This window comes from Carassius gibelio, chromosome B3 (genome assembly GCF_023724105.1).
Source record: "Carassius gibelio isolate Cgi1373 ecotype wild population from Czech Republic chromosome B3, carGib1.2-hapl.c, whole genome shotgun sequence".
Lineage (NCBI taxonomy): Eukaryota > Metazoa > Chordata > Actinopteri > Cypriniformes > Cyprinidae > Carassius > Carassius gibelio.
Window position 1 is genome coordinate 41699880 of NC_068398.1, and position 25203 is coordinate 41725082.

The 25203-nt window shown below is 37.6% G+C and overlaps 1 protein-coding gene across 1 annotated transcript; it reads left to right on the top strand.

The window, feature by feature from the left end:
- The first annotated feature begins 1737 nt into the window (after window positions 1–1737).
- Window positions 1738–24808, top strand: LOC127953364 (zinc finger protein 271-like). The gene is made up of 3 exons (XM_052552591.1): window positions 1738–2105; window positions 18098–18811; window positions 22966–24808. The coding sequence occupies exons 1-3, from the start codon at window positions 1937–1939 to the stop codon at window positions 24075–24077; spliced, it is 1995 nt and encodes a 664-aa protein (XP_052408551.1). The 5' UTR covers window positions 1738–1936; the 3' UTR covers window positions 24078–24808.
- The last annotated feature ends 395 nt before the right edge of the window (window positions 24809–25203 follow it).

A 25203-nucleotide genomic window follows, 5' to 3' on the forward strand; every position in this document is an offset into this window, starting at 1 on the left:
TAGAATACTTCATAAGACCAATAAAACATTTTTTTTTTTTTTGTGAATTGTTGGCTTTCTGGAAAGTATGTTAATTTACTGTACATTTACTCAATACTTGGTAGGAGCTCCTTTTGCTTTAATAATTACTGCATCAATTCAGCGTTGCATGGAAGTGATCAGTTTGTGGCACTGCTGAGGTGGTATAGAAGCCCAGGTTTCTTTGACAGTGGCCTTCAGCTCATCTGCATCTTTTGGTCTCTTGATTCTCATTTTATTCTTGAGAATAGCCCATAGATTCTCTCTGGGGTTCAGGTCTGGTGAGTTTGCTGGCCAGTCAAGCACACCAATACCATGGTCATTTAACCAAATTTTGGTGCTTTTGGCAGTGTGGGCAGGTGCCAATCCTGCTGGAAATGAAATTAGCATATTCATGAAGCTGGTCAGCAGAAGGAAGCATGGAGTGCTCCAAAATTTCCTGGTAAACGGGTGCAGTGCCTTTGGTTTTCAGAAGAAAAAAAAACACAATGGACCAACACCAGCAGATGACATTGCACCCAATTTATATATATATATACACACATTCTCATTCAAAGAGTTTTCTTTATTTTCATGACTATGAAAATTGTAGATTCACACTGAAGGCATCAAAACTATGAATTAACACATGTGGAATTATATATGGAATTATATATATAACAAAAAAGTGTGAAACAACTGAAAATATGTCATATTCCAGGTTCTTCAAAGTAGCCACCTTTTGCTTTGATTACTGTTGCATGTTGCTAGCATGATTTTACCATAATTATCATGTTGCTAGCTCGTTTCTAGCATGACTAGCATGCGACTAGCAAGTTGATAGTTTGATTAGCATGTTGCTAGCATTATTTTAGCATGATTAATATGTTGTTACCATGTTTCTAGAATGACTAGCATGCGACTAGCATGTTGCTAGCATGATTTTAGTATGATTAGCATGTTGCTAGCATGTTTCTAGCATTATTAACATGTTGCTAGCATGATTTTAGTATGATTAGCATGTTGCTAGCATTATTAACATGTTGCTAGCATGTTTCTAGCATGATTAGCATGTTGCTAGCATGTTTCTAGCATGACTAGCATGCGATATGTGATTTTAGCATATTATTAGGATAGACAGATAGATAGATAGAAATAGATAGATAGATAGATAGATAGATAGATAGATTATGTCCTCTTTGCTATGTGACCATAAAAAAAACCCAAATACAACGTTCCCCTTAAAATCATATAAGGAACCTTGAACTGCAGCACTTTCATAACCAAAAGAGGACATCCCATGAACGTCCCTAATGTTCTGTAAAGGTTCGGAACTTTCGTTACCTTTAGAGAACTTTTAGGGGACATTGCACAAGGTAAAGCAAATGTGGGTATAAAGCTCATGCAAAATTATTCACATTTTTGTTTAATATTTTTTTTTGTGAAAATATAGCCTTACATATAGTGTAACACTTTACTAGATAGATTTGTTAATGTTAGTTAATGTATTGAAGTTTATATACATGTTAGTTATTTATTGTAAAGTGCTTCATGTATTTCGAGTGTTCACTAGAAAAAAATAAGTCGCCCCCCTTAAGAAATATAAAATAAATTCCCCCTACACGCACGCAGAATGTATTATTTCCCTCCTCTCGACGCTCCACTCCAGTTCAGCGGGAGGCGCTAAACACATACGTTTGTTTGACAAACACCATTAAACCTCAGAGGAAGAAGATTAGTTTCACTGCACTCTCTGTTGTTGTGTTGTGATGCTGGTTTAATAAAATCTGTTAGAAATATTTCTGAAAATAGAAAATACCGTTTTTGAATCAGGTCAGTAAATACCTGTAATATTTTCTCACAGTCGTGTCTGAGTTTTGAAGCGAGCTAGAATATCTGGAGGAGTTTATCATCTGAACTGAGATCTGCTGCTGTGAAGATGGAGTTTGTGAAAGAGGAGAGAGAAGAGAACACGAGTGAACTAGAAATCGGCTCAATAAAACTAGAGGAACCAGAAACTTTGAGAATAAAAAACGAGAACCCAGAAACCTGGAAAATAAAATCAGAGGAGCCAGAAACCTGGAGAATAAAACAGGAGGAGCAAGGAGGTTTTTATTCTTCATTCATCTTTAATGACTGTTTGTGACATATTAACGTGTTCAAAGCTTTAACCCTATGGTTGGCAAAATTAATTTTAAAATGTAATATGCAAAATGATAATGCAATATGTAAAATAGCAGTGTATTACTGTATTTAGATGTAGTTTACCACGCATGCATTTTTTTTTGCTAAATTAAAAATCATTAAATTCTATCTATAAATTTACATTTGCCATTTTCTACACTAGTTTTAATATGTAAATCAAAAATATTTTAACAATTTATAAGTTGTACAATTAAAATTATATCGTATTACCCAAATTGATTAGATGTGTTCAGTATGTCCAAGCAAAAACTGTAGCAAATTATCATTGAAATGCAATTTTTCCTGAATGCATTTAGACTTATTCATCGTGATACTGCGTGATAATTGCAGCAACAACTTAAAAATGTTCCGCAATCAATATTGAGTATAAGTGCATAACCAGCCAGTGTTCAAAACTATTGCCTTATTTTAGCCCAATTCACTATGGTTAGCTTATAATAATGTTTTATAATTGAAGTGGTATGGGTAGCTTTTTTGTGGTAAAATTAGAGCATGCCCCTGCGTTATTACGTCACGTCTGTAAACATGAAGTTGTTCGGCTACTAGGCTACCGCATGTGAGGATCCTGCAGGTGGATGATCGTTTATAGCCTTTCCCACAGCAGCTAGAATAATTAAAGGGTTAGTTCACCCAAATAGTAAAATTATGTAATTAATAACTCACCCTCATGTCGTTCCAAACCCATAAGACCTCCGTTTATCTCCGGAACACAGTTTAAGATATTTTAGATTTAGTCCGAGAGCTCTCAGTCCCTCCATTGAAGCTGTGTATACTGTCCATGTCCAGAAAGGTATGAAAAACATCATCAAAGTAGTCCATGTGACATCAGAGGGTCAGTTAGAATTTTTTGAAGCATCGAAAATACATTTTGGTCCAAAAATAGCAAAAACGACGACATTATTCAGCATTGTCTTCTCTTCCATGTCTGTTGTGAGAGAGTAAAAAAAAAGCAGTTTGTGATATCCGGTTCGTGAAAGAATCACTCTACGTAACCGGATCTTTTTGAACCAGTTCACCAAATCGAACTGAATCGTTTTAAACGTTCACGTCTCCAATACGCATTAATCCACAAATGACTTGAGCTGTTAACTTTTTTGATGTGGCCGACACTCCCTCTGAGTTAAAACAAGCCAATATCCCGGAGTAATTTATTTTCTCAAACAGTTCACTGACTGAACTGCTGTGAAGAGAGAACTGTAGATGAAAACTGAGCCGAGCCAGATAACGATTAAAGACTGACTCGTATGGCTTATCTATGAGATGTAAATGAGTCATATTGTCACTCCCAGCAGGTGAGAACTGCACAATCTTTAGAGGCCATTTTCTCCCTTTTGAGCTTTTTTCAGTGTCTACCTTCAAATGGCAACAACTTCTCCAAATATTATCAGATTTCCATGTGTTACACATAAGAGATCGACCAATATGGGTTTTTCTATAGCCGATGCCAATGTTTATAGGTCAGGGTCAGCCGATAATCGATATGTGCTGCCGATTTTTAGGGCCGATATCTTGAAGTTTTCCCTTCATTTTTATGCTAAAATGTCACACTAATAATAAGTCAATCATTTACATAAAAGTTTTAGAGCATTTATCAAGTAGAAATTTTCAAGTTTGTTGGAACATAAATGTAAACTTAAAGGCGCAATATGTAATTTTTCTGCTTTAAAAATAGCAGAAATCACTATATCTATGTTATATAAATTTTTTAGTTGTGTACTTACATCATCCCGACAGTTTCCACGAACTTTCAAATCCGGAGAAAATTATAGTTTAATTCGAAGACACGGCATGTTTCTTTATTTCCATTTTGTCGCCCGTCTATGACGTCATATAAACTTTGACCCCTCTAGTTTATCTAACTTCCTGCGGAATCGCCAAATACAAAGGCGAACAGAAACAAAGACGAGACGAAGAAGAAAAAGTAGTAGCCTTTATCGAGACTATTATATTTTATATTTATATTCGTATTTAAACCTCAATCAATAACTTAGTTATGGATCATGATTATGCTTTGCCTGCACGTTCTGTGAAGCACAAACGCACGTGTGAAATAAATGACCCGAGAAGGTTTTGGGACAAGAGAAGCTACAAGAGACGGGTAAATATTGGAGTTGCATTTCCAAGACAGAGAGAGCTTCGAAACAAGCTGAAACTACAGAGAGATGCCGAACTCGCTTGCATTCTGATAAACAGGTATGCATCCATTTAGCTAAGTGTATCTATCCGTATATTTTGTGAAACGATATGATGTCGTGTAAAACGTAGACAGACTAGCTCTCATGTAAATCTACATTTGTTCTATATCTAGCTGGGTGAAGTAGCTTCAAATGCAGTTCTCTAACTTGTTCGATATCATAGTATAACGTAATTATAACTATTAACGAAAGGCGACCGTGTTTTTTAACATATATTACTACTAGCTAGATGGAATATTGATTTGATAGGGGTCTCATAATTCATATAGACGGTTTCACCGGGCGCACGGTCATGTATATCGGTCTGGCTGCAGTGCCTTCTACAAACGCAGTTAAAGCCAAGGTGAATGAGTAGACTGAAGTTGGGCTCAGGTGGTTGTGCTGCGGGGTGTGTTTCCCATACATTTATTTATTTTTGGAGACTCGCCACAATTTAAAAACTGATCTTTTTTCAAAAAGGCTTCATTGAGTAACGTTACGTACCGCACGTTTAATAATAATAATAATTCCTTACATTTATATGTTTAAATATCAAAGCGAGGCACAGGTGTTTTTATATCGCTGTATTTCTGAAGAAAGACTTGCATATTATATGCCTGATAAAGCAGCGTGTGAGCGTACCAGCTCTGCTTCCTTTACAGCTGTTACTGGGGAAACCTCTATTTCTCGCGCTTTATGTCTATGCTTTAAAACATCTCCTGTTGGCAAATAATGAAATTGCATTTTCATTAAGTCCGCCCGATCCACGCAGCAAACATTTTGTTTGTTATCAAAAAATATCTACTCTAGAGGGACTTGGCTGTTGTTATTGATTCTATTTGGAGTCTACCGGAAGTTAAGTTAGGTCCACAAAAGCGCTCATGCGCAGTAACGTTTGTTTATGTTGTTGCCGTTGAAACCGTCTATATCTCTCCGTTCGAAAAGATGTGATTGTCAAAATACTAAGTTAGAATGAGTGAGGAATGATAGGGAGCGACATAGCGCATGTTCCACTGAACAACAACTCCCATGAGCCTTACGCTCTTTCCCGACGTCATCAAAGTACGTCTTATGTTATTATTTTGATTGAGTGACCCCTGGTGGCCAAAAATTCCATACTGCACATTTAAATATATATTTAAATAAATACAATATTTAGAAATAAAAATCAAATAAACGGAAAAAATATAAAAAAAAATTATATATAAAAAATAAATAACAGTAGTGCTGCAAACACACTAGCAACCAGCAAAATTTGTGTTTGGAATAACTGACACAAAACATCTAAAGTGCATTCTAATTTCAAACCTACATCGCAGTCTGTTCATTATTAAAATAAAGTACAGTAAACCAAACATATAAAAGGTTACACTGGTCAGTTTAAATAGACCAAGTATACCGGTCCACTTTGCTGTTATGCACGTTTTTGCTCATGTGAAGAGGATGATCTTTTCCGTCTAGTTTACATAAATTAAAAAAATATTATAGTTTAACATTCAGATACATTGCGAATGTGGAAACATTTGGATATGCGCAGAATGAGACCTGAGCATTAACCTCCAAATTCATCTCGTCAAATCCGCACTTGCTTGTCTTCGTATGGATCGGATAATTTTTCGGATCAGCAAAAAAAAAAGGCCAAGACAAATAAACATACGTTTTGTCTTTTTAAATTAACATTAAATTATTACATTAAAATATATGAAATCAACTTAAACATCTTCTTTTTAACATAATAGCCAGACTTCTCATCTTCCAGTCTGCTGTGATGAAGTGAGCAGTTATCTTCACAGAGCTCTCCGTCCCCCTGGACGTCCACCCGTCTGTCGTGAGTGCAACAGAGGATCATCGGGATAGTTCATCCACAACTTTTTTTCTTCTCCTGTTCATAAAGATCTGGCACAGTTCTTTTCGCTGAAGTGGGTGCACTATGGGATGTCTTAACGTGGTTCTACGCACCGTCACGGTTTTACAATAACCTCTTTTCATCATTATATCTGACAGGGAAGTCAAAATGAACGCCCCGTTCAAGCTCCTCCGTTCCTCCGCTCGCCATGACCAGTGTGGACTGAACATGCGGAACTTATTATTATTTTTTTTGTTCATAAAACAATCCACGATTCACGTGTGTGCCGAACCGAAGAAAATGCAACAACGAGCACCAAGAAACCATTTAAAGAGGCACATTCAATCGTCTCCTTAACGGAAAACAGTCAACAAAGTAAAATGATCTCCAATGTATGGCACTATCTCTTTATTTGATCAAATAATCATAATCACATCTATTCATTTTACAGTCCTGCTACTAGCATTTTATTCAGACTAAAACCCCTTTAATTTGGGTGAGAACACTTTTTTTCCAAGTGGCTTTTGCACATAATAATAATACCACTGCAGACACATTTTGCAGCATTAAGGTTATTAATTGATACGTTAATTTAAACGACGATCAATCATGGAAATTATTGAATATTGACATCCCTAAATACAAATGAGTTGAATGGAAAACTGGTTATTGTCTGCATCAAACCATGCTTCAGAAAAAATGTCATTCACCGTTCTGGGCAGCTCCAGGACAGCTGTCTTTCCGAGCACGGTGCTGTCTGTGAGCAAGGTCGAGTAACGTAGCCCTCAATAACGCTGCAGTGTTTGTGAGAGCTGCCAACTTCTCCACCCCATTTATAGAGTGAAATTCTGGACTGTTGTTGAATCTTCCAAAAGTTTTGGCTTGGGGTGCTTCACATGCGGCAGCAGCACTTTCCACCGCACCAATAACACGGGGCTGCCCGCAGACATGCCTGACTTTAAATCGGCGCTACTAAACACGGATATCGGCCGATGCCGATTTATTAAAAAAATTACACATATCGGCCCAATATATCGGCCGACCGATATTACACATCGTTGGAAAGCTTGGAGACTACACTTTCAGAATCTGTGAATAACTTAAAAATGTCCCAGAACCGACATGTGTCCCTACTTTCCGTGATTGGTCACATTTGTTTAGATACGTGATACTGCATGCTGAATAGAGTGAGAAACTTCAGATCCAGATTTAAATGCAGCTGACAGTTAAAGTGTGAGATTGTGATGCTATGGCCTTTGTTTATATATTTAAAGATGTGCATTTTTAAGCATGACTGTTGAAATGATATGGTAGCACTTTAAAATAAGAGTCCATTTGTTGCATAAAGATTAATGAAAGCTGTGTAAGTATTGTTCCTTTTCAGAGTAGAGCCCTATGCAGGGAACTATGCTAACCTTTTCCACTGGTGGCACTTGCGCGACTAACTTTTTCAGTTACTGGCACAAAACATGATTTGGTCGCACACATTTTTTATAGTAAGCCACTCTGATAATAATGAAACTGTATTGCATTCAGATGTGTTTTTTATTTTACTTGCCATGTTTTAAAACACATGCCTTGTTTTATTTCTTACAGTACACACAGTGCATTGCTCCGTCTTGGTACCTTAACCCAGGGCCGTAGCTGGGGTCAGCGGGGCCCTGGTGCAGGTTGTGCAGTGGGCCCTGTTTGAAATGATTTAATATTTACTGTATGTTCGTTCTATTTATTTATTCGTGCTATTTACACAATGTTTACTTTTTTAGTTCTAAGTTTGTAGGTGTCCAGAAACTAATTTAAAATAGCACTGCATAGTCTTCACTGTAAAATAAAATACACAATCAAACCAAAATGTATTCAGACACCTTCAACACTTCTCACATTCTCACAGTTTATTTGTTATAGTTTAAAAATTGGTAATAAAATATGACAAGAACTCAGAGTTAAACTCTGTCAGAACAAATTCCTCTTGATAATGTCAGATAACTTTGATAGAAAGATATGTAATTGATTACAATTAACTAAAACTTCAGACAACTGTTAGTATGACAATATTTACACAGCTATCCATACTTTGTTGAACAACTACCAAGGAAGCAATGCTTAATTTTCTTCAGTCTGTTGTGTGAAAAGGTTGCAATTAGCAATTAAAAAAGTAAACACTTAAAGGTGCCATCTGTAATTTTTGGCAAAAAAAATCAAGTCATACTCCACATTCCATACCAGATGGGGGCAGTATGCCTCAATAAAGTGAATTCGTCTACTCTAGAGTAACAAACGAGAAAAGGCATAGTCTCTATGCTCCGCCCCTACTTTCACAACAACACTACAGCCATAGCCGAAGCCTAACTGTGCGTTCACACCGCCGGCATCTAGAGCATCAAAAATCGTTCTTGCCGCTCTGCTCACGACGCTGCTGAAAGATTTGTGAGCACTCAGACGCTCTAACGTAGATCGAATGCTTATTCTGTATTTAAAGCGGCCGCAAAGCAAACAAGCTTGTTGATCTCGTGCAGACTAACCACAAGGAGTTATAACCTCATTAAATATTGTTGTGGACGAAATATTAGGATCCTTTACTTAAAATGAACAATTTCAGACACCTTGGTCCACGTATCACTTTTAATTTATTTTTTTATGTCCCTGTAGGCAAACAGGGACACATCATAGATTAATACAAACGCTAAACAGCAATAATCAACCTGTCCTTTATTCTGCTTGAGAACTAATGTGCCAACTCTCAAGCATTCACTGTGAGACACACGCAATTGACTCTTTTCACACGCTTTCACGCCACACATCAATTTTTTCACGCACAGAAAAACCACGAAGCAAAGAGGACACGGAGACCAACAGACTAGACAGAGCAGGTTAGTTATGATACATAAGGCTGTGCAAAAAATCAAATGCGATTTTCATGCACCTCTCATCAGTAAAGACGCTCCTGTAATTAGAAGTATATCTCCAGCATGTGCGTTCAGATCAGGGTTGCCAGGTTTTCACAACAAATCCTGCCCAGTTGCTTCTTAAAACTAGTCCAAAACTAGCCCAATCGCGTTTCCGGGAGGTTCCCCAATAAAAATTGCTCAGAGAGTGTTATAAAATCTATTTTTAAAATACAATATTTCTGTTTTAATAAATGCTCATAGTAAATCATAGCATATTGACTAAATCATAAGGTAGGTACAAAAATAATCAGTGATACATTTGCGACCTCATAAAAAATTCGGGTCGCAATGTTATTTCAAAAGGTCGCATATGCGCATAAGCCAATATGGAAGTGACTAATACTGCAATTTATCGACTGGCCGCTTGAGGCTGGCTGCAGAAGAGAGTCAGTCCCATAGACTCCCCATGTTAAAATGTCCAACTTTACAGCAGAAAAAAAACATTTACAGCCTGGTTAAAAAAATACGTAGACGCAAATTTTGCGCATTGATTCGTCCACCTATTCGTGTTCGCGATTCGTGTTCGCGATTCGTGTTTTTATTTCTCTAAAAAACGTTTGCAAAACGTTTACCTTATGTGCGCTGAATATACGCGATCGCCGGATATCTTATTGTTCAGGGGTCTCTCAGTTCCCCATATTCCCAGCATGGAATAAGTAGCTAGCTAATATTAAAAAACAACTTAACATTGTTCGGCAAACTGTCTTGTGGCCTACTGAAATGTTTTTATTTTTCACACCTGCTTGGCTTATCTTTTACCCATTCCACATTTGAAAAATAAATGAAAACAAGTTCAAGGATTTTGTTTTTCTTTGCTGGTAGGGACGTGAAATAGGTATTAATTTTTTATATAAATGGACTTAAAAAGGTCTTAAAAAAACTTGAATTTAACTTGAAAAAACCTGTAGGAACCCTGACTGTTAAATGTTTCTATGATATTTAAAATATTAATAACCATAATCTCAATAATAACTATAATAATGAAAATAATCACAATATTACTAAAACCTTGTATAAATGTATAATAATAAATGAATACATAATTAATCGGGATGAGTCAGATTTGTAATAGTTGGATGAGGTCTGATCTGGAGTGTTGAGGTTCCGATACACAGTTGTAATGAGGTGTATAATATTCTAGGGAGATGTAGTCTATGAGCAAATTTTTCCAGTGTGTTATGTGAATAGTGCTTCGGGATTTCCAGTTCAAGAAGATAGTTTTCTTGGCGATGGCTAAGGCTACAAGGAGCATCCTTGTGTTTGTTATTTCCTGATTGAGAGTTGATAGATCACCTAGTAAACAGAGTAAGGGGGATAATGGGATGCGGCAGCCCAGGAGGCGGGACAGGGATTCAGTGACGTCTTTCCAAAAGTGTTTAATGGGTGGACAGTGCCATGTTGCATGGATATATGTATCCGGGCAGCTTTTGTGAGCAGTGTGAGCAAATTCCTGAAGTGAATCCCATTTTAGCCAGCCTTTCCCCAGTGTAGTGTGTTCTATGAAGAGTCTTATACTGTATGAGCTGAAGGTTGGGGTTTTTAGTCATGGAATAAATATTTTTACAAATTTGAGTCCAGAAGTCGGTATCAGGAGCAATCAAAAGGTCTTCTTTCCATTTGATTGTTGGGAAAGTTATAGATTTATTTGAATTAGCTATAATTTTGTATATTTTGGAAAGTAATTTTTTCGGGGAGGATATATTAATTAAATCTGCTAATGCGGTAGGAAGATGAGTGTTGATAGTTCTGTTGTTGATTTTGGATAATACAGCTGATTTGAGTTGCAGATAATTCAAGAATTGATTACTCCCGATACCGTACTCCTGGACTAAGTAAGAAAATGAAACAAAGTTGTTAGACTGAAAAATGTGCTTTAAATGTGAGATGCCCTTTTGTGCCCATTTATGAAAATTTAGTGTTTTTTTGTTGCTTGTGAAATCAGGGTTATTCCAGAGTGGGGTGGGTTCAGATGGGGCCTGATTGGAGTTTGTGATGTGATGATATTTCCACCAGGCTGTCAGAGCAGAGGCTATTGTCAATGATTTGAAACATGGGTGGTGTTTAATGGACTGACTAAAAAATTGAATGTCTGATATATGCAAATTTTCACAGAGTGATTGTTCTATGTCTAGCCATGTAGTCTGACTGAGTGGGGTGAGTCCATTTATATATGTATTGAAGTTGGTTTGCTAGTGAGTAATGGTAAAAATGCGGTGCTTCTAATCCTCCTAAGGTTTTGGGTTTTTGTAAAGTGCTTAATTTTATCCGGGGTGGTTTATTTTTCCAGTAGAATCGGGTAATGATGGAGTCTAAAGATTTGAACCAATTGAGAGAAGGTTGGGTTGGGATCATTGAGAAAAAATAGTTTATTTTTGGAAGTACTGTCATTTTGATTATAGCTATTTTGCCTTGGATGGAGAGTGGTAAGTTGTGCCAGCGGTGAAGGTCGTCTTCTAATGTTTTCAGTAGCGAAGTAAAGTTGAGTCCAGTCAGCTCTGACTGTAGTAGTAAACATATATCTGCCTGTAGATTATCCAAATAGTTGAGAACTGTAATTTTTTTTGTTTGAGAGCTGACGCCACGGATGTTCCAGGTTATGAATTTGAGTTGCATATTGAGCTAATATTTCTATACTGACATATATACAGTATTGTTCAAAATAATAGCAGTACAATGTGACTAACCAGAATAATCAAGGTTTTTAGTATATTTTTTATTGCTACGTGGCAAACAAGTTACCAGTAGGTTCAGTAGATTGTCAGAAAACAAACAAGACCCAGCATTCATGATATGCACGCTCTTAAGGCTGTGCAATTGGGCAATTAGTTGAAAGGGGTGTGTTCAAAAAAATAGCAGTGTCTACCTTTGACTGTACAAACTCAAAACTATTTTGTACAAACATTTTTTTTTTCTCTGGGATTTAGCAATCCTGTGAATCACTAAACTAATATTTAGTTGTATGACCACAGTTTTTAAAAACTGCTTGACATCTGTGTGGCATGGAGTCAACCAACTTGTGGCACCTCTCAGCTGTTATTCCACTCCATGATTCTTTAACAACATTCCACAATTCATTCACATTTCTTGGTTTTGCTTCAGAAACAGCATTTTTAATATCACCCCACAAGTTCTCAATTGGATTAAGGTCTGGAGATAGGGCTGGCCACTCCATAACATTAATTTTGTTGGTTTGGAACCAAGACTTTGCCCGTTTACTAGTGTGTTTTGGGTCATTGTCTTGTTGAAACAACCATTTCAAGGGCATGTCCTCTTCAGCATAGGGCAACATGACCTCTTCAAGTATTTTAACATATGCAAACTGATCCATGATCCCTGGTATGCGATAAATAGGCCCAACACCATAGTAGGAGAAACATGCCCATATCATGATGCTTGCACCTCCATGCTTCACTGTCTTCACTGTGTACTGTGGCTTGAATTCAGAGTTTGGGGGTCGTCTCACAAACTGCCTGTGGCCCTTGGACCCCAAAAGAACAATTTTACTCTCATCAGTCCACAAAATGTTCCTCCATTTCTCTTTAGGCCAGTTGATGTGTTCTTTGGCAAATTGTAACCTCTTCTGCACATGCCTTTTTTTTAACAGAGGGACTTTGCGGGGGATTCTTGAAAATAGATTAGCTTCACACAGACGTCTTCTAACTGTCACAGTACTTACAGGTAACTCCAGACTGTCTTTGATCATCCTGGAGGTGATCATTGGCTGAGCCTTTGCCATTCTGGTTATTCTTCTATCCATTTTGATGGTTGTCTTCCGTTTTCTTCCACGTCTCTCTGGTTTTGCTCTCCATTTTAAGGCATTGGAGATCATTTTAGCTGAACAGCCTATCATTTTTTGCACCTCTTTATAGGTTTTCCCCTCTCTAATCAACTTTTTAATCAAAGTACGCTGTTCTTCTGAACAATGTCTTGAACGACCCATTTTCCTCAGCTTTCAAATGCATGTTCAACAAGTGTTGGCTTCATCCTTAAATAGGGGCCACCTGATTCACACCTGTTTCTTCACAAAATTGATGACCTCAGTGATTGAATGCCACACTGCTATTTTTTTGAACACATCCCTTTCAACTAATTCAACTAATTGCCCAATTGCACAGCCTTAAGAGCGTGCATATCATGAATGCTGGGTCTCATTTGTTTTCTGAGAATCTACTGAACCTACTGGTAACTTGTTTGCCACGTAGCAATACAAAAATATACGAAAAACCTTGATTATTCTGGTTAGTCACATTGTACTGCTATTATTTTGAACAATACTGTATGTAAATGAATAGTGCTGAACATAAAAAATAGAACAGTAGGACATGATAGGACTAAAACATAAACATTTACAGCAAATCACATAAAACAAAAAATGCAAAGGTTGAAGAACAAAAAATAGGTGACTGAGGTGCATACATGTATAGTGCCCCGAGACATAGGTGCATTATATTATAGATACAAGAAATGAAGAGGGGTCATGACTGGAATGATATTGTTGACGGAAGGGTTCTAGTAGAGCCAGGGGGTGATGTCCTTGTCTTTGAATAACTGTCCATCAATGTATAATTTGTCCACTGTAAGTATTGCTCTTTTGCCTTCTTTCATCATTTGTTTGCGGATGGGGATTAGCTGTTTATGTCTATGGATGATTTCTTGTGGAAACTGGTCGTTAAGTCCGTAGTGAGTGTCCTTTAACTGTTTGCCTTGTCGTTGAACCAATTCTTTTTGTTTAAAATGTTCAAATTTAACAATGATTGGGCGGGGTCGGGTGGCGTTACTAATTTTTTTTCCTAAGCGATGAACACGGTGAAAAGTGATGTTGTTGACAGTTTCTGTCGGAAGTTTGAGCTGTTTAACCATAAAATCCTTGACTGCTTTCTCGGGTTCGTCAGTGGGTGATTCAGTGATGCCGGTGAAGATCAGGTTGTCCCTCATGCTGCGTGTTTGTAAGTCCAGAATTGTTTCTTTCATCGTTTTATTTTCGAAAGTGATGGAGGCCAGCTGAGTGGTAACAGTAGACAGTTGCGTTGTGAGAGTTGTAACGGAGCGATTTGCTGTTGGCTGTATTCCAGACTGTTGCGGAGTTGTTGGAATTCTTTGTGCAGTACTTCTATTAATGCTACTCTGGCGTCCAGTCCGGATAGTTTATTGTCTATGGATGTAAGTATATCGCTTACCTCGGAACAGCACGGGGGGTGTGGAGATGTGGGTGATGAAGATGCATTGGATGTAGCATGTGAGTCCGATATGCGTGGTTTTTTAGCTTTTTGAGAGCGTCCCATGATGCAGAGTCTATTGTAGCATTCGTCGATGTAGTCTTCTATATGGTCCAGGTCCGAATTGTAATCCAGTTTATTGTATTTGTTAGAAATGAAATGAATAAACAAACAGGCGTAGAAAAAAAAAAAAAACCAAGAAAAGTTTGCTGACTTCTAGCAGCAATGCGCTGCCATGTTCGATCACGCACCGTCTCGCGAGAGTTTTGCGCTCACAGATCTGAGAGCATGTCCCTCACAGCATCAGAGCATGTCCCTCACAGTCCCTTACATCCCTACTGCTAACACAATGCTCTACCACTTGAGCCACAGGAACACTGAATTTTTAAGGGGAAAAAAAATCATAAGGCTTCTTTAAGAACAAAAAAAGAATAAATTAATTTGTTTTATGCAATCAGATAATAAGACATACTAAAACAGAGAAATTTGGTAATAATACAAAATCTGTATTAAAATTAAACATTTGATAGGTGTAACAAATGGACTGGCGACAGAGGATTAGTGGAAAGTGGTATTTTATTGAGACCAGCAGAATATCACAGTGGATGAGTAGTAAATGGAAAGGGAATGAGAATCCTGGCAATTGGAAAGTGCACTTGCCGGATGGGGTGACCAGAGTGGACGGTGGTTAGCACTACGCCTGTCACGATAACAAATTTTGCTGGACGATAAATTGTCCAAGAAATTATTGTGATAAACAATAATATTGTAATTCTGAGACTAAGGCTACGTTCACAGTGCAGGACTTATTGCTCAATTCCGATTTTTTGAAAAAAATGTGATTTTTTTTTTTTTTGCAATGCCATTCACATTTTCAATTAAATGCGACCTTTTGTGATCTCCTGTGTGAACGTGTAATGACCCTGACCCGCATGCGCACAAGAGTACTCAACGGTGAATGACGTAACTCGTTGTTTGTGGAAGTACGTTAGCTAACGGTAAACCTGGATGTCAACAACAGTGTAACTTAGTCAACAGCGGAGCTCTTTTTGCTATAATAAAGTTATTTTCCCAATGGAGCCAGCACAATTACAATCTTCTCGTTTTAAGAAGAAAATTAAAAAGGCGTTTTGTGGAGCAGTGTTAGCAACGTCGGTACAGAGAAACGTGTGGGTGCGGAGTCGAGTGGTGGGATACTGATGTGAGTGGCTCTTCTCGTTCCCGCCTAATTCAATGCAGAATTATGACATTTGTAGCGTATCAATGACGTACGGGTCGGATACATGTGGCCTGGCCGTTCAGACGGAGGTCGCATTTCAAAAGATCGGATACGAATCGGATTCAGGATCACATACCCAAGTGGCCTGGGTCACATTTGAAAAGATTGGATCTGTGTCATTCAGACTGTCATGAAAAGATCAGATATAGGTCGCATAGGGGAATTGGGTCGTTTCAGCCTGCAGTGAGAATGTAGCCTTATATAATGCCGTTTCAACTAATATATAATGATAACGGCATAAAAATGAAGGAACACCTTTACAAAGATCAATAAACTTTTATTTCTAAAGAATATTTAACACTAAAAACATTTTAAATATCCATAATAAATGAACAAAACAATAAAAAGCAATGGACTCTCAGTCTGTTAAAAAATATCACAACAAAATTGCACTTCAAAAAATATTAAACATTAGGCTCAGACGAGAGAGAGAGAGATTTTATGGCAGATTCCGAGCAAGAAATACTAACATGTTGACTCTGTGTGCCTTAAAGGAGCATTGCATAGGTTCTGAAATTTCTAACCGTTAGAGGAACTGCAGCCAGTCTCATGCTCGTTCTCAGTGCGCACGCTCGTATGAGCACGACCGCAGCAACCACTGACACCGGTCGCTCTCTCTTTTTGCCACACTAGATACGTTTTTTTTTTTACTAACGAGGAGTGTCCGTGGGTGTCTGAATTGTGCTGCCGGAGGCTGGTCGCTTCTTTCCATCCACAGAGTCCATCTGAAAACACTATTGCCGTTGCTTACTATAATGGCTGGCGTGCCGTACGGTTGTAAGCCCAAGTAGATGAGAACGCGCATGACGTCACATTTTGTGAATTTTCGCGCCAATTCGGGGCCGACTCCTCCACAAACAATTGAGCCTACAGGCTGATAGAGGCAACCGTGGTGGACAGTCGAGGTGTCATTCTTTTTTTTACATCATGGTTGGCTCATACATGTACAAATGAGAACTCTATCTTAAAGATTTTTTTTAAGTAAAGCCTCCACATAGCTCCTTTAAGGCAGGATCTTTCAGGAGTAGCAATGTTGCCAGCTGTGCTAAACATTCTCTCTGAGCTGGTGCTTGTTGCACAAATGCACGTGTATTTTTGGGCCAACTTGATTGTCATGCCACCACATCAAGGGATTACAAGATGCCTCAACTGCTTCTTCCTGGAGGAGCTTGGTCAGCTCTGCATCAGCCTGCACTCTTTGGAAATGCAGCCTGGGCCTGACTGAGATTACGAGCTCTTCTGTTTTGAAGATGGTCACTCAGCCTCTTCTTTCTTGGTGAGTGCGGCATCCTTGTTTCCTCCAGCGGTTTTGCTGCAGCTCTCACCACTGGTACCTTCTCCACTTTCTTCTGGTCTTAAGTCCAGTAGCTCTTGCATAAGCTGTCAGAGTGGAAATGAAGCAATGCAGGTAATGTTAGGCTGTTTAATTTGCTAGCAGCTGGCTAATTAATGTTAACTGATTATAAAGCTGTCATTTGATATATTTGCATGTAAACGCGAGTTCAACCATCATTTGGCTGCGGGATACCAAGGCAGATTGCTTAGTATCTGTGGTGTTTTATGGGAAAACAAAGCCAGAATGCAGTAACTTCATTTTCTGAGGTTTGCCTTGGTATTAGTTTGGATTTTGTAGTTACTGCAATTTTGACACTCTCGTTACTCTGAAATGGCACAAAATTGAACCAGGAGACTTTGTCACAAGACAGAACAGAAGACAGTCACAAAGCCATTTTAGGACTTAACTCAGTTTTGACCAGATGTGTAGTTACTGCGCTTTGCCTTTGGACAGCAATATAGCTCTCATGATTGTCATACAATGATTGATCTGTGTTCCTGTGGCTCAGTGGTAGAGCATTGCATTAGCAACGAAAAGTTAGTGGGTTCGTTTCTCAAGGAACACACATACTGATAAACTAAATGTATAGCCTGATTAAGCTTTGGATTAAATTTACTGCTAAATGCATAAATTAAATTGCACAGTGCAAACAGCCAAACAGATATTTTAGGAAAAATAGAAATCCTGGCAAGGACATGTCCCTTAAAAATGGCCTTTATGGTCACCCTACTTTTGATGCATCCATGATAGAAGCAAGGGCACATCTGCTCAAGTTTTAGATTTAATTTGTAAGGGATTACTTTTTTTTTTTTAACAAAATGTATATTAAAATTTCTATAGTTGATCAAATAAATTTAATAGTTCTCCTTATAGAAGCATTGTTTATGTTGTTACATAAATTATAGTTTGACTGTCACTACCTCATTCATGACGTTTCAGGGAAGTATAATTTATAAAATTGCATAAAAGTAACAACATTTTGTATAGAAATTGTCATTAAACTGTTACACCAGGGTTCACTTTTATGTACTTTAAAAAAAATTTGCTTTTGTTTTTCAAGCTACTGACAAATAAACAATTTTTGCTTTTATTTTAGAGTTTATTGAAGAAACTGAGGAGAACGAAGTGTTGAATGAAGATGAAGAGAAAAATCACGTCAAAACTGGAGAAAAAACTATGAGTTGGTCTCCAACCAAAATGAAAGATTTACAGAAAAGAGGAGCCAAGAAATCTTTCACCTGCACTCAGTGTGGAAGGAGCTTGACGAGCAAATATAGTCTGGAACGTCACATGAGAATTCATACTGGAGAAAAACCTTTCACTTGTGATCAGTGTGAAAAGAGTTTCACACAATCAGCACACCTTAAGAAGCACATGAACATCCACACTGGAGAGAAACAATACCCATGTGATCAATGTGATAAAACATTTTTGAGCACTTCCGTCCTCAAGGATCACATGAAAGGTCATACAAAGGAGAAGCCTTATTCATGTTATTTCTGTGGAAAAAGTTTTTTACGTTTTTCAGTTTTGAAAGAACATCAGAAAATACATACTAGTATGAAAGAGTACATGTGCTTTCAGTGTGAAAAGACTTTTACGTCAGCAAAGTGTTTAAAACTGCATGAGAGGATCCACTCTGGAGAAAAACCTAATAAGTGTTCACACTGTGACGAGAGATTCAGTGACTCAGCAAATCTGAAAAAACACGAGAGGAGCCACACTGGAGAGAAACCATATCACTGCACTTCATGTGGGAAGCATTTCAATAATTCATCTGCTCTTCACAGTCATACAAAAAGAAATCACAGTAAGTATTTAAGATTCAATTAAGAAATCAAAGGAGTTGTTCCTTTCCAAAAAACAATGTCAAAACATTTTACAAACCTGATTCCAAAAAAGTTAGGACACTGTACAAAGTGTGTGGAAGTTTCACATTTCAATATTTTGTTCAGAATGCAACATAGATGACATAATAAACGTTTAAACTGAGAATATGTATAATTTTGAGGGAAAAATACGTTGATTTTAAATTTCATGGCATCAACACAATGCATCCCCTCTTCTTTTAATAACACTCTGCCAACGTCTGGGTACTGAGGAGACAAGTTGCTCAAGTTTAGGAATAGGAATATTATCCCATTCTTGTCTAATGCAGGCTTCTAGTTGCTCAACTGTCTTAGATCTTCTTTCTCGCATCTTCCTCTTTATGATGCTCCAAATGCTTCCTATGGGTGAAAGATCTGGACTGCAGGCTGGCCATTTCAGTACCCGGATCCTCCTCCTACACAGCCTTGAAGGTGTAGTTGATGCAGTATTTGGTCTGGCATTATCATGTTAGAAAATTCAAGGTCTTCCCTGAAAGATATGATGTCTCGATGGGAGCATATGTTGTTCTAGAACTTTCCAGATGTGTAAGCTGCCCATGCCACATGCACTCATGCAACCCCATACTATCAGAGATGCAGACTTCTGAACTGAGTGCTAATAACAACTTGGGTTGTCCTTGTCCTCTTTAGTTCGGATGACATGGCGTCCCAGTTTTACAAAAAAGTCAAATTTCAAATTTTGATTTGTCGGACCACAGAACAGTTTTCCACTTTGCCGCAGTCCATTTTAAATGAGCCATGGCCCATAGAAAACGCCAGCGCTTCTGGATCATGTTTAGATATGGCTTCTTTTTTGACCTATTGAGTTTTAGCAGACAATAGCGAATGGCACGGTGGATTGTGTTCACCGACAATGTTTTTTGGAAGTATTCCTGAGCCATGTTGTGATTTCCATTACAGTAGCATTCCTGTATGTGATGCAGTGCCGTCCAGTGTTGGGCAGTATTGATTACTTTTTTTAGTAACGGAGTAACCTAACCTAACCGTTATAATTTTCAAAATAGTAATTAGACTATATTAACAAGCCTATGTTACTGCTGCGTTTCATTGCTGACAGAATGCAGTGTTTTATAATCTAGAGATTGTAAAGAGGATGTAGCACACGCACTGTCAAGTGCCAGTGGATTAGAGGCTTCTCCCGCGAGACCCGATCCAACAGAGTGTAGCGCGTGGGACAAGATTTTATAGGAGAGTGCAGAGACTCGTGGGTGTGCGGGATTCGAGAGAATAAAATGATTTACGAGACTCCAGTAAAATAGAAATATCTAAACATAAAATATCTAAAACAAATAAATTGTTATTCATCTAAAATTTACGAACGCGAATCTCCAATGTCCGACTGCAGTGAATGCAGCCAGTGCGAGAGGATGACAGAGCAGCACAAGACTGATTTGTTTGGAAAACTTTCTGATCGTGCGTGCGATGCAGATACAGGAGGAAAGAGGTAAAATGGATTATCCATCAAAAAATGAAGCTACAATGAAAGCACAGACTTTGAGATAATAAATAACTAACATTACAGTGCTGTAGTCTACTATGTGATATGTTACCCACTTTTAAAAAGCCTGGGGATACGTAACAACTTCGATTTGTGTCAGAACGTTCACACTTTCATTCATAAATTCACCCCGTCTGTGTTTGCAAAGCGACAGATTGAATTGCGGAATCCAGTCACAAATGGAACTTGCTGTATAAAGCAGAACATAACAAAATTCTGTCATTTTTTATTAATAAATCAAAAGTAGGGCTGTATATTTAATCAAATCTCGATATGGGCGAGTGTCTGTGAATATTAAAGGTGTTGTTCTACATGTCTCTGGGAATAAGTGCTCAGTGTCTACTACACACACACTGAAGCATGCGTGGTATTTTTCAGCTCTTCACTATATTGACACCTGATGTGGGCTACACATGTGCACGCCAGTGCGCTATGAGAGGATTAAACCATTTCATTTGATAAAACTATTTATCATTCATTCATATCGTATAAACAGTCAGAAAATGTATTTACGACGACCTGTCAAAATAAAATTTTGGTATAACTTGAAGAAATTTAAAAAGAAATATTGTACTATTGCACAGTAGAGTATGTTATACTTCAAGTAGGCCTAATAGCTAATAATAATAATAGTTTGTTAATTAGACCGAAACTTTGTCTACAGTGCAACCCACCACTACAATATAAAAAAAGTTTGTTCTAACTCAAAGAAATTATGTAGGAAACTGCACAGTAAAATATACTTTTAAAAAATCTACTAAAATGTTATTTTAGAGGAATATCACACAAGTTTTCATGGATGTTTTAATTTAAACTTGCCAAAACAATAACACCATATTTTTCAAAAACAATTTCTAAAAGTACATTTGTATTTGTGCCTATAATGTTAATTTGTGTATTATTATTGTCAGATAATAGAACCTTTGCTTCATATAACATTTAAGGCTAAATGTAGCTTTTGACTGGTTGAATTAGATGGTGATTAACACTAAAAGAAAATCAGTTGAGTCTACCCAGCTGGAAATGTCATTGGCATGTTTTGTTTCTTGACATGTTGATAACACTTAATCTCTGTTAAATGGTAAAATTTCAACAGGTGCGTGATTTCACATAGAGCAGCTGTTACTATACAGCCGTTGTTAACTGAGAAGCTGCGCAAATCCACGTTCATTTTCAGTGTTTATTTGCGCAGCTTCTCAGTTAACAATGGCTCTGTGTAGTAACAGCTGCTCTATGTGAAATCACGCACCTGATGGAATTTACTACTGACGAGATGCGCATTAACAATCTGCCGATCATGATCGGTACACCCCTCATTCTTATGCTTGAAAATAGGCACTTAGAGGTCCACTAACATGACTAGAGAATCAAAACTATGCTAATATGAGCTGGGAAACATACAAACACACAGGAATATATCATATATATATTTGGAATGGCTTATATCCTGAGTTAAATGCAAGAAGGTTTGAGTTCTTGGTCAAGTCAAGTCTCCTTTATTTATATAGTGCTTTAAACAAAATACATTGCGTTAAAGCAACTGGACAAGCAGCTGACAGCGGCAAGGAACCAAACTCCATCGGTGACAGAATGGAGAAAAAAACCTTTGAAGAAACTAGGCTCAATTGGGGGGTCAGTTCTCCTTTGCTGCCACCTGGAATTGAACTACTGGTTTTGTCTGGTCAAAGTCAGATTGTGCAGAAGAATCATCTGTTTCCTGTGGTCTTGTCCTGGTGGTCGTCTGAGATAAGGTTTTTACCGGGGATTTGTATCTGGGGCTCTAGTTGTCCTGGTCTCCGCTGTCTTTCAGGGCTGTAGAGGCCCTCTCTAGGTGCCGATCCACCATTTGGTCTGGATACGTACTGGATCCGGGCGACTGCAGTGACCTTCTGATCTGAATACAGACTGGATCTGGTGGCTACGGTGATCTCGGAATAAGAGAGAAACTGACTAATATTAGCTTAAATGCTATTCTTTATGTGTTATGGGAAGTGTTCCCGGTTCCGGTTTACCTAATTAATGCAGCCTAAAAATCCTTTAACGGATTTGGATATTAAAAGCATATTAGTATGTTATGTGTAAGCCAGGTTAAAGAGATGCTTCTTTAATCTAGATTTAAACTGCAAGAGTGTGTCTGCCTCCCGAACAATGTTAGGTAGGTTATTCCAGAGTTTAGGCGCAAAATAGGAAAAAGATCTGCCACCCGCAGTTGATTTTGATATTCTAGGTTTTGTTAAATTGCCTGAGTTTTGAGAATGCAGCGGACGTGGAGAATTACAGGTAACAGGAGCTCATTCAAATACTGAGGTGCTAAACCATTCAGGGTTTTATAAGTAATAAACAATATTTGTTGTAAAGAGTGAAGAGTAGCGGCCCTATTACTGAGCCTTGAGGTACTCGAGTGCAATTGTGATCGATATGATACCTCTTCATTCACTGCTACGAACTGATGGCGGTCATATAAGTAAGATTTAAACCATGCTAATGCACTTCCATTAATGCCAACAAAGTGTTCAAGTCTAAGTTCAAGCTTTTTCAAGATACTGAAAATTTTTTTTTTTTTAACTTTTATTTCAGAGTTGATTGAAGAAATTGAGGAGAATGAAGAATCTATTGAAGTTGAGGAAAAAAATCACGTAAAAACTGGAGAAAAACCTTTGAGTTGCTCACAAACCTGGTCACAAACTAAACTGAAAGATTTAAAGAAAAAAAGAGTTAAGAAATCTTTCACCTGCAGTCAGTGTGGAAAGAGTTTCACACGTAAATCAAATCTTAATCGTCACATGAGAGTTCATACTAGAGAGAAACCATTCACTTGTGACCAATCTGCACACCTTTATGAACACATGGACATCCACACTGCAGAGAACCAGCACGCATGCGATCAGTGCAATAAAATGTTTTTATGGGCTTCAGATCTTCAGAAACATTTGAAAGTTCATTCAAAGGAGAAGGCATATTCATGTAATTTGTGTGGTAAGAGTTTTTTGAGTCTACAAAATTTGAAAGAGCATCAGAAAATACATACTGCTGTGGGAGAGTACATGTGCTTTGAGTGTGAAAAGACTTTTACTTCTGCAAATTCTTTAAAACTGCATGAGAGGATTCACACTGGAGAAAAACCTTATAAGTGTCCACACTGTAACAAGAGATTCAGTGATTCAAGAGACCTAAAAAGACATGAGAGGATCCACACTGGAGAGAAACCTTACAAGTGTTCACATTGTGGCAAGAGATTCCGTGTGTCATCAAGTCTGAAAACCCATGAGAGGATCCACAGTGGTGAGAAACCTTATAAGTGTCTACACTGCAACAAGGGATTCAGTGATTCAAGAGACCTAAAAAGACATGAGAGGATCCACACTGGAGTGAAACCTTACAAGTGTTCACACTGTGACAAGAGATTCAGTCAGTCAACAGCTCTGAAAAGCCATGAGAGAATCCACACTGGAGAGAAACCTTATAAGTGTCCACACTGCAGCAAGAGATTCATCGATATGGGAGACCTAAAAAGACATGAGAGGATCCACACTGGGGTGAAACCTTACAAGTGTTTACAATGTGACAAGCGATTCAGTCAGTCAGAACATCTGAAAAAACACAATAGGACCCATACTGGAGTAAAACCTTATGAGTGTTCACAATGTGACGAGATTCAGTCAATCAGTACATCTGAAAAGACACAGTAGGATCCACACTAGAGAAAAACCTCATAAGTGTTCACACTGTGACAAGAGATTCATCCAGTCTCCATCTTTTAAAACACATGAGAGAATTCTCACTGGAGAGAAACCATATCACTGCACTGCATGCGGGAAATGTTTCATTCAATCATCTTCTCTACACAGTCTTATGAAAAACAATCACAGCAAGGCTCCGTACACACAGAGACATGTTTATCTATATGCGTAAATCTTTTTGAAACAGCTTCTTTTTTTTTTTTTACACTGGTTCCCAGAGTGGATACATCTGTAAATGACACATCCAATATATTTTGTGAAATAATACGGTCATCAACCCAAACAGATATTTCTTGAGACGGTGCTGTTTTTATGTTTTTTATGAAAAAAAAAAAGATTGGATATGGAAAGATCTGTCTTCGTGTGGATGAGCCTTAAGTAGATCCTCTTCAAATGCAGCACTTTTAGATTATATGCTGTGTCCTCAACAAATACGGCAGAATTAAAATATATTAAATAAAATATACAGTAAAATATATTCTGTGTAAATCTGTCCTAACCAGTCATAACAAGCAACATGACAAAGAAACATTATATAAAGTTTTCATAGTGAATAAAGTTTATCTTCATCTTCAAAACCAGCAGATTCAACTGAGGGATTCAGATCAACTTAAAGTCCCTCCCCCAAGAATAATGTCAAAATGTTTTATTGTTGTATTAAATCTTGTTTCATGATATAATTGATATCATTGTGTTTTCTTATGACTTTCATATTGTGTTCAGTTGTCTTATAATGCATATGTATCACTTGTAGTTTGATTACTTGTAGATTCTTTTTACAAACTGTTCTTGTTCAGGACACTTTTGGTTTACTTTTTTATATATACAGTAGAGACCAAAAGTTTGGACACACCTTCTCATTCAAAGAAGAGTTTTCATAGTCATGAACATAAAGAAAACTCTTTGAATGAGAAGGTGTTTCCAAAGTTTTTGTCTGTACTGTGTATATATATGTATATATATTGTTCTTCACTGGTGATGGATCACAATTTTTGAATGTTCGATTAGTCGATTTAAAGGTACAATTTGTAAGATATTTGCAGTACAATATCCAAAAAACACTAGGTTAGTGTTA

Coding starts and splice junctions, on each gene's coding strand:
- LOC127953364 (XM_052552591.1), top strand. CDS start 1,937: ATGGAGTTTGTGAAAGAGGAGAGAGAAGAGAACACGAGTGAACTAGAA. Junction 2,106..18,097: donor AAAACAGGAGGAGCAAGGAG/GTTTTTATTCTT, acceptor CTTTTATTTTAG/AGTTTATTGAAGAAACTGAG. Junction 18,812..22,965: donor TCATACAAAAAGAAATCACA/GTAAGTATTTAA, acceptor CTTTTATTTCAG/AGTTGATTGAAGAAATTGAG.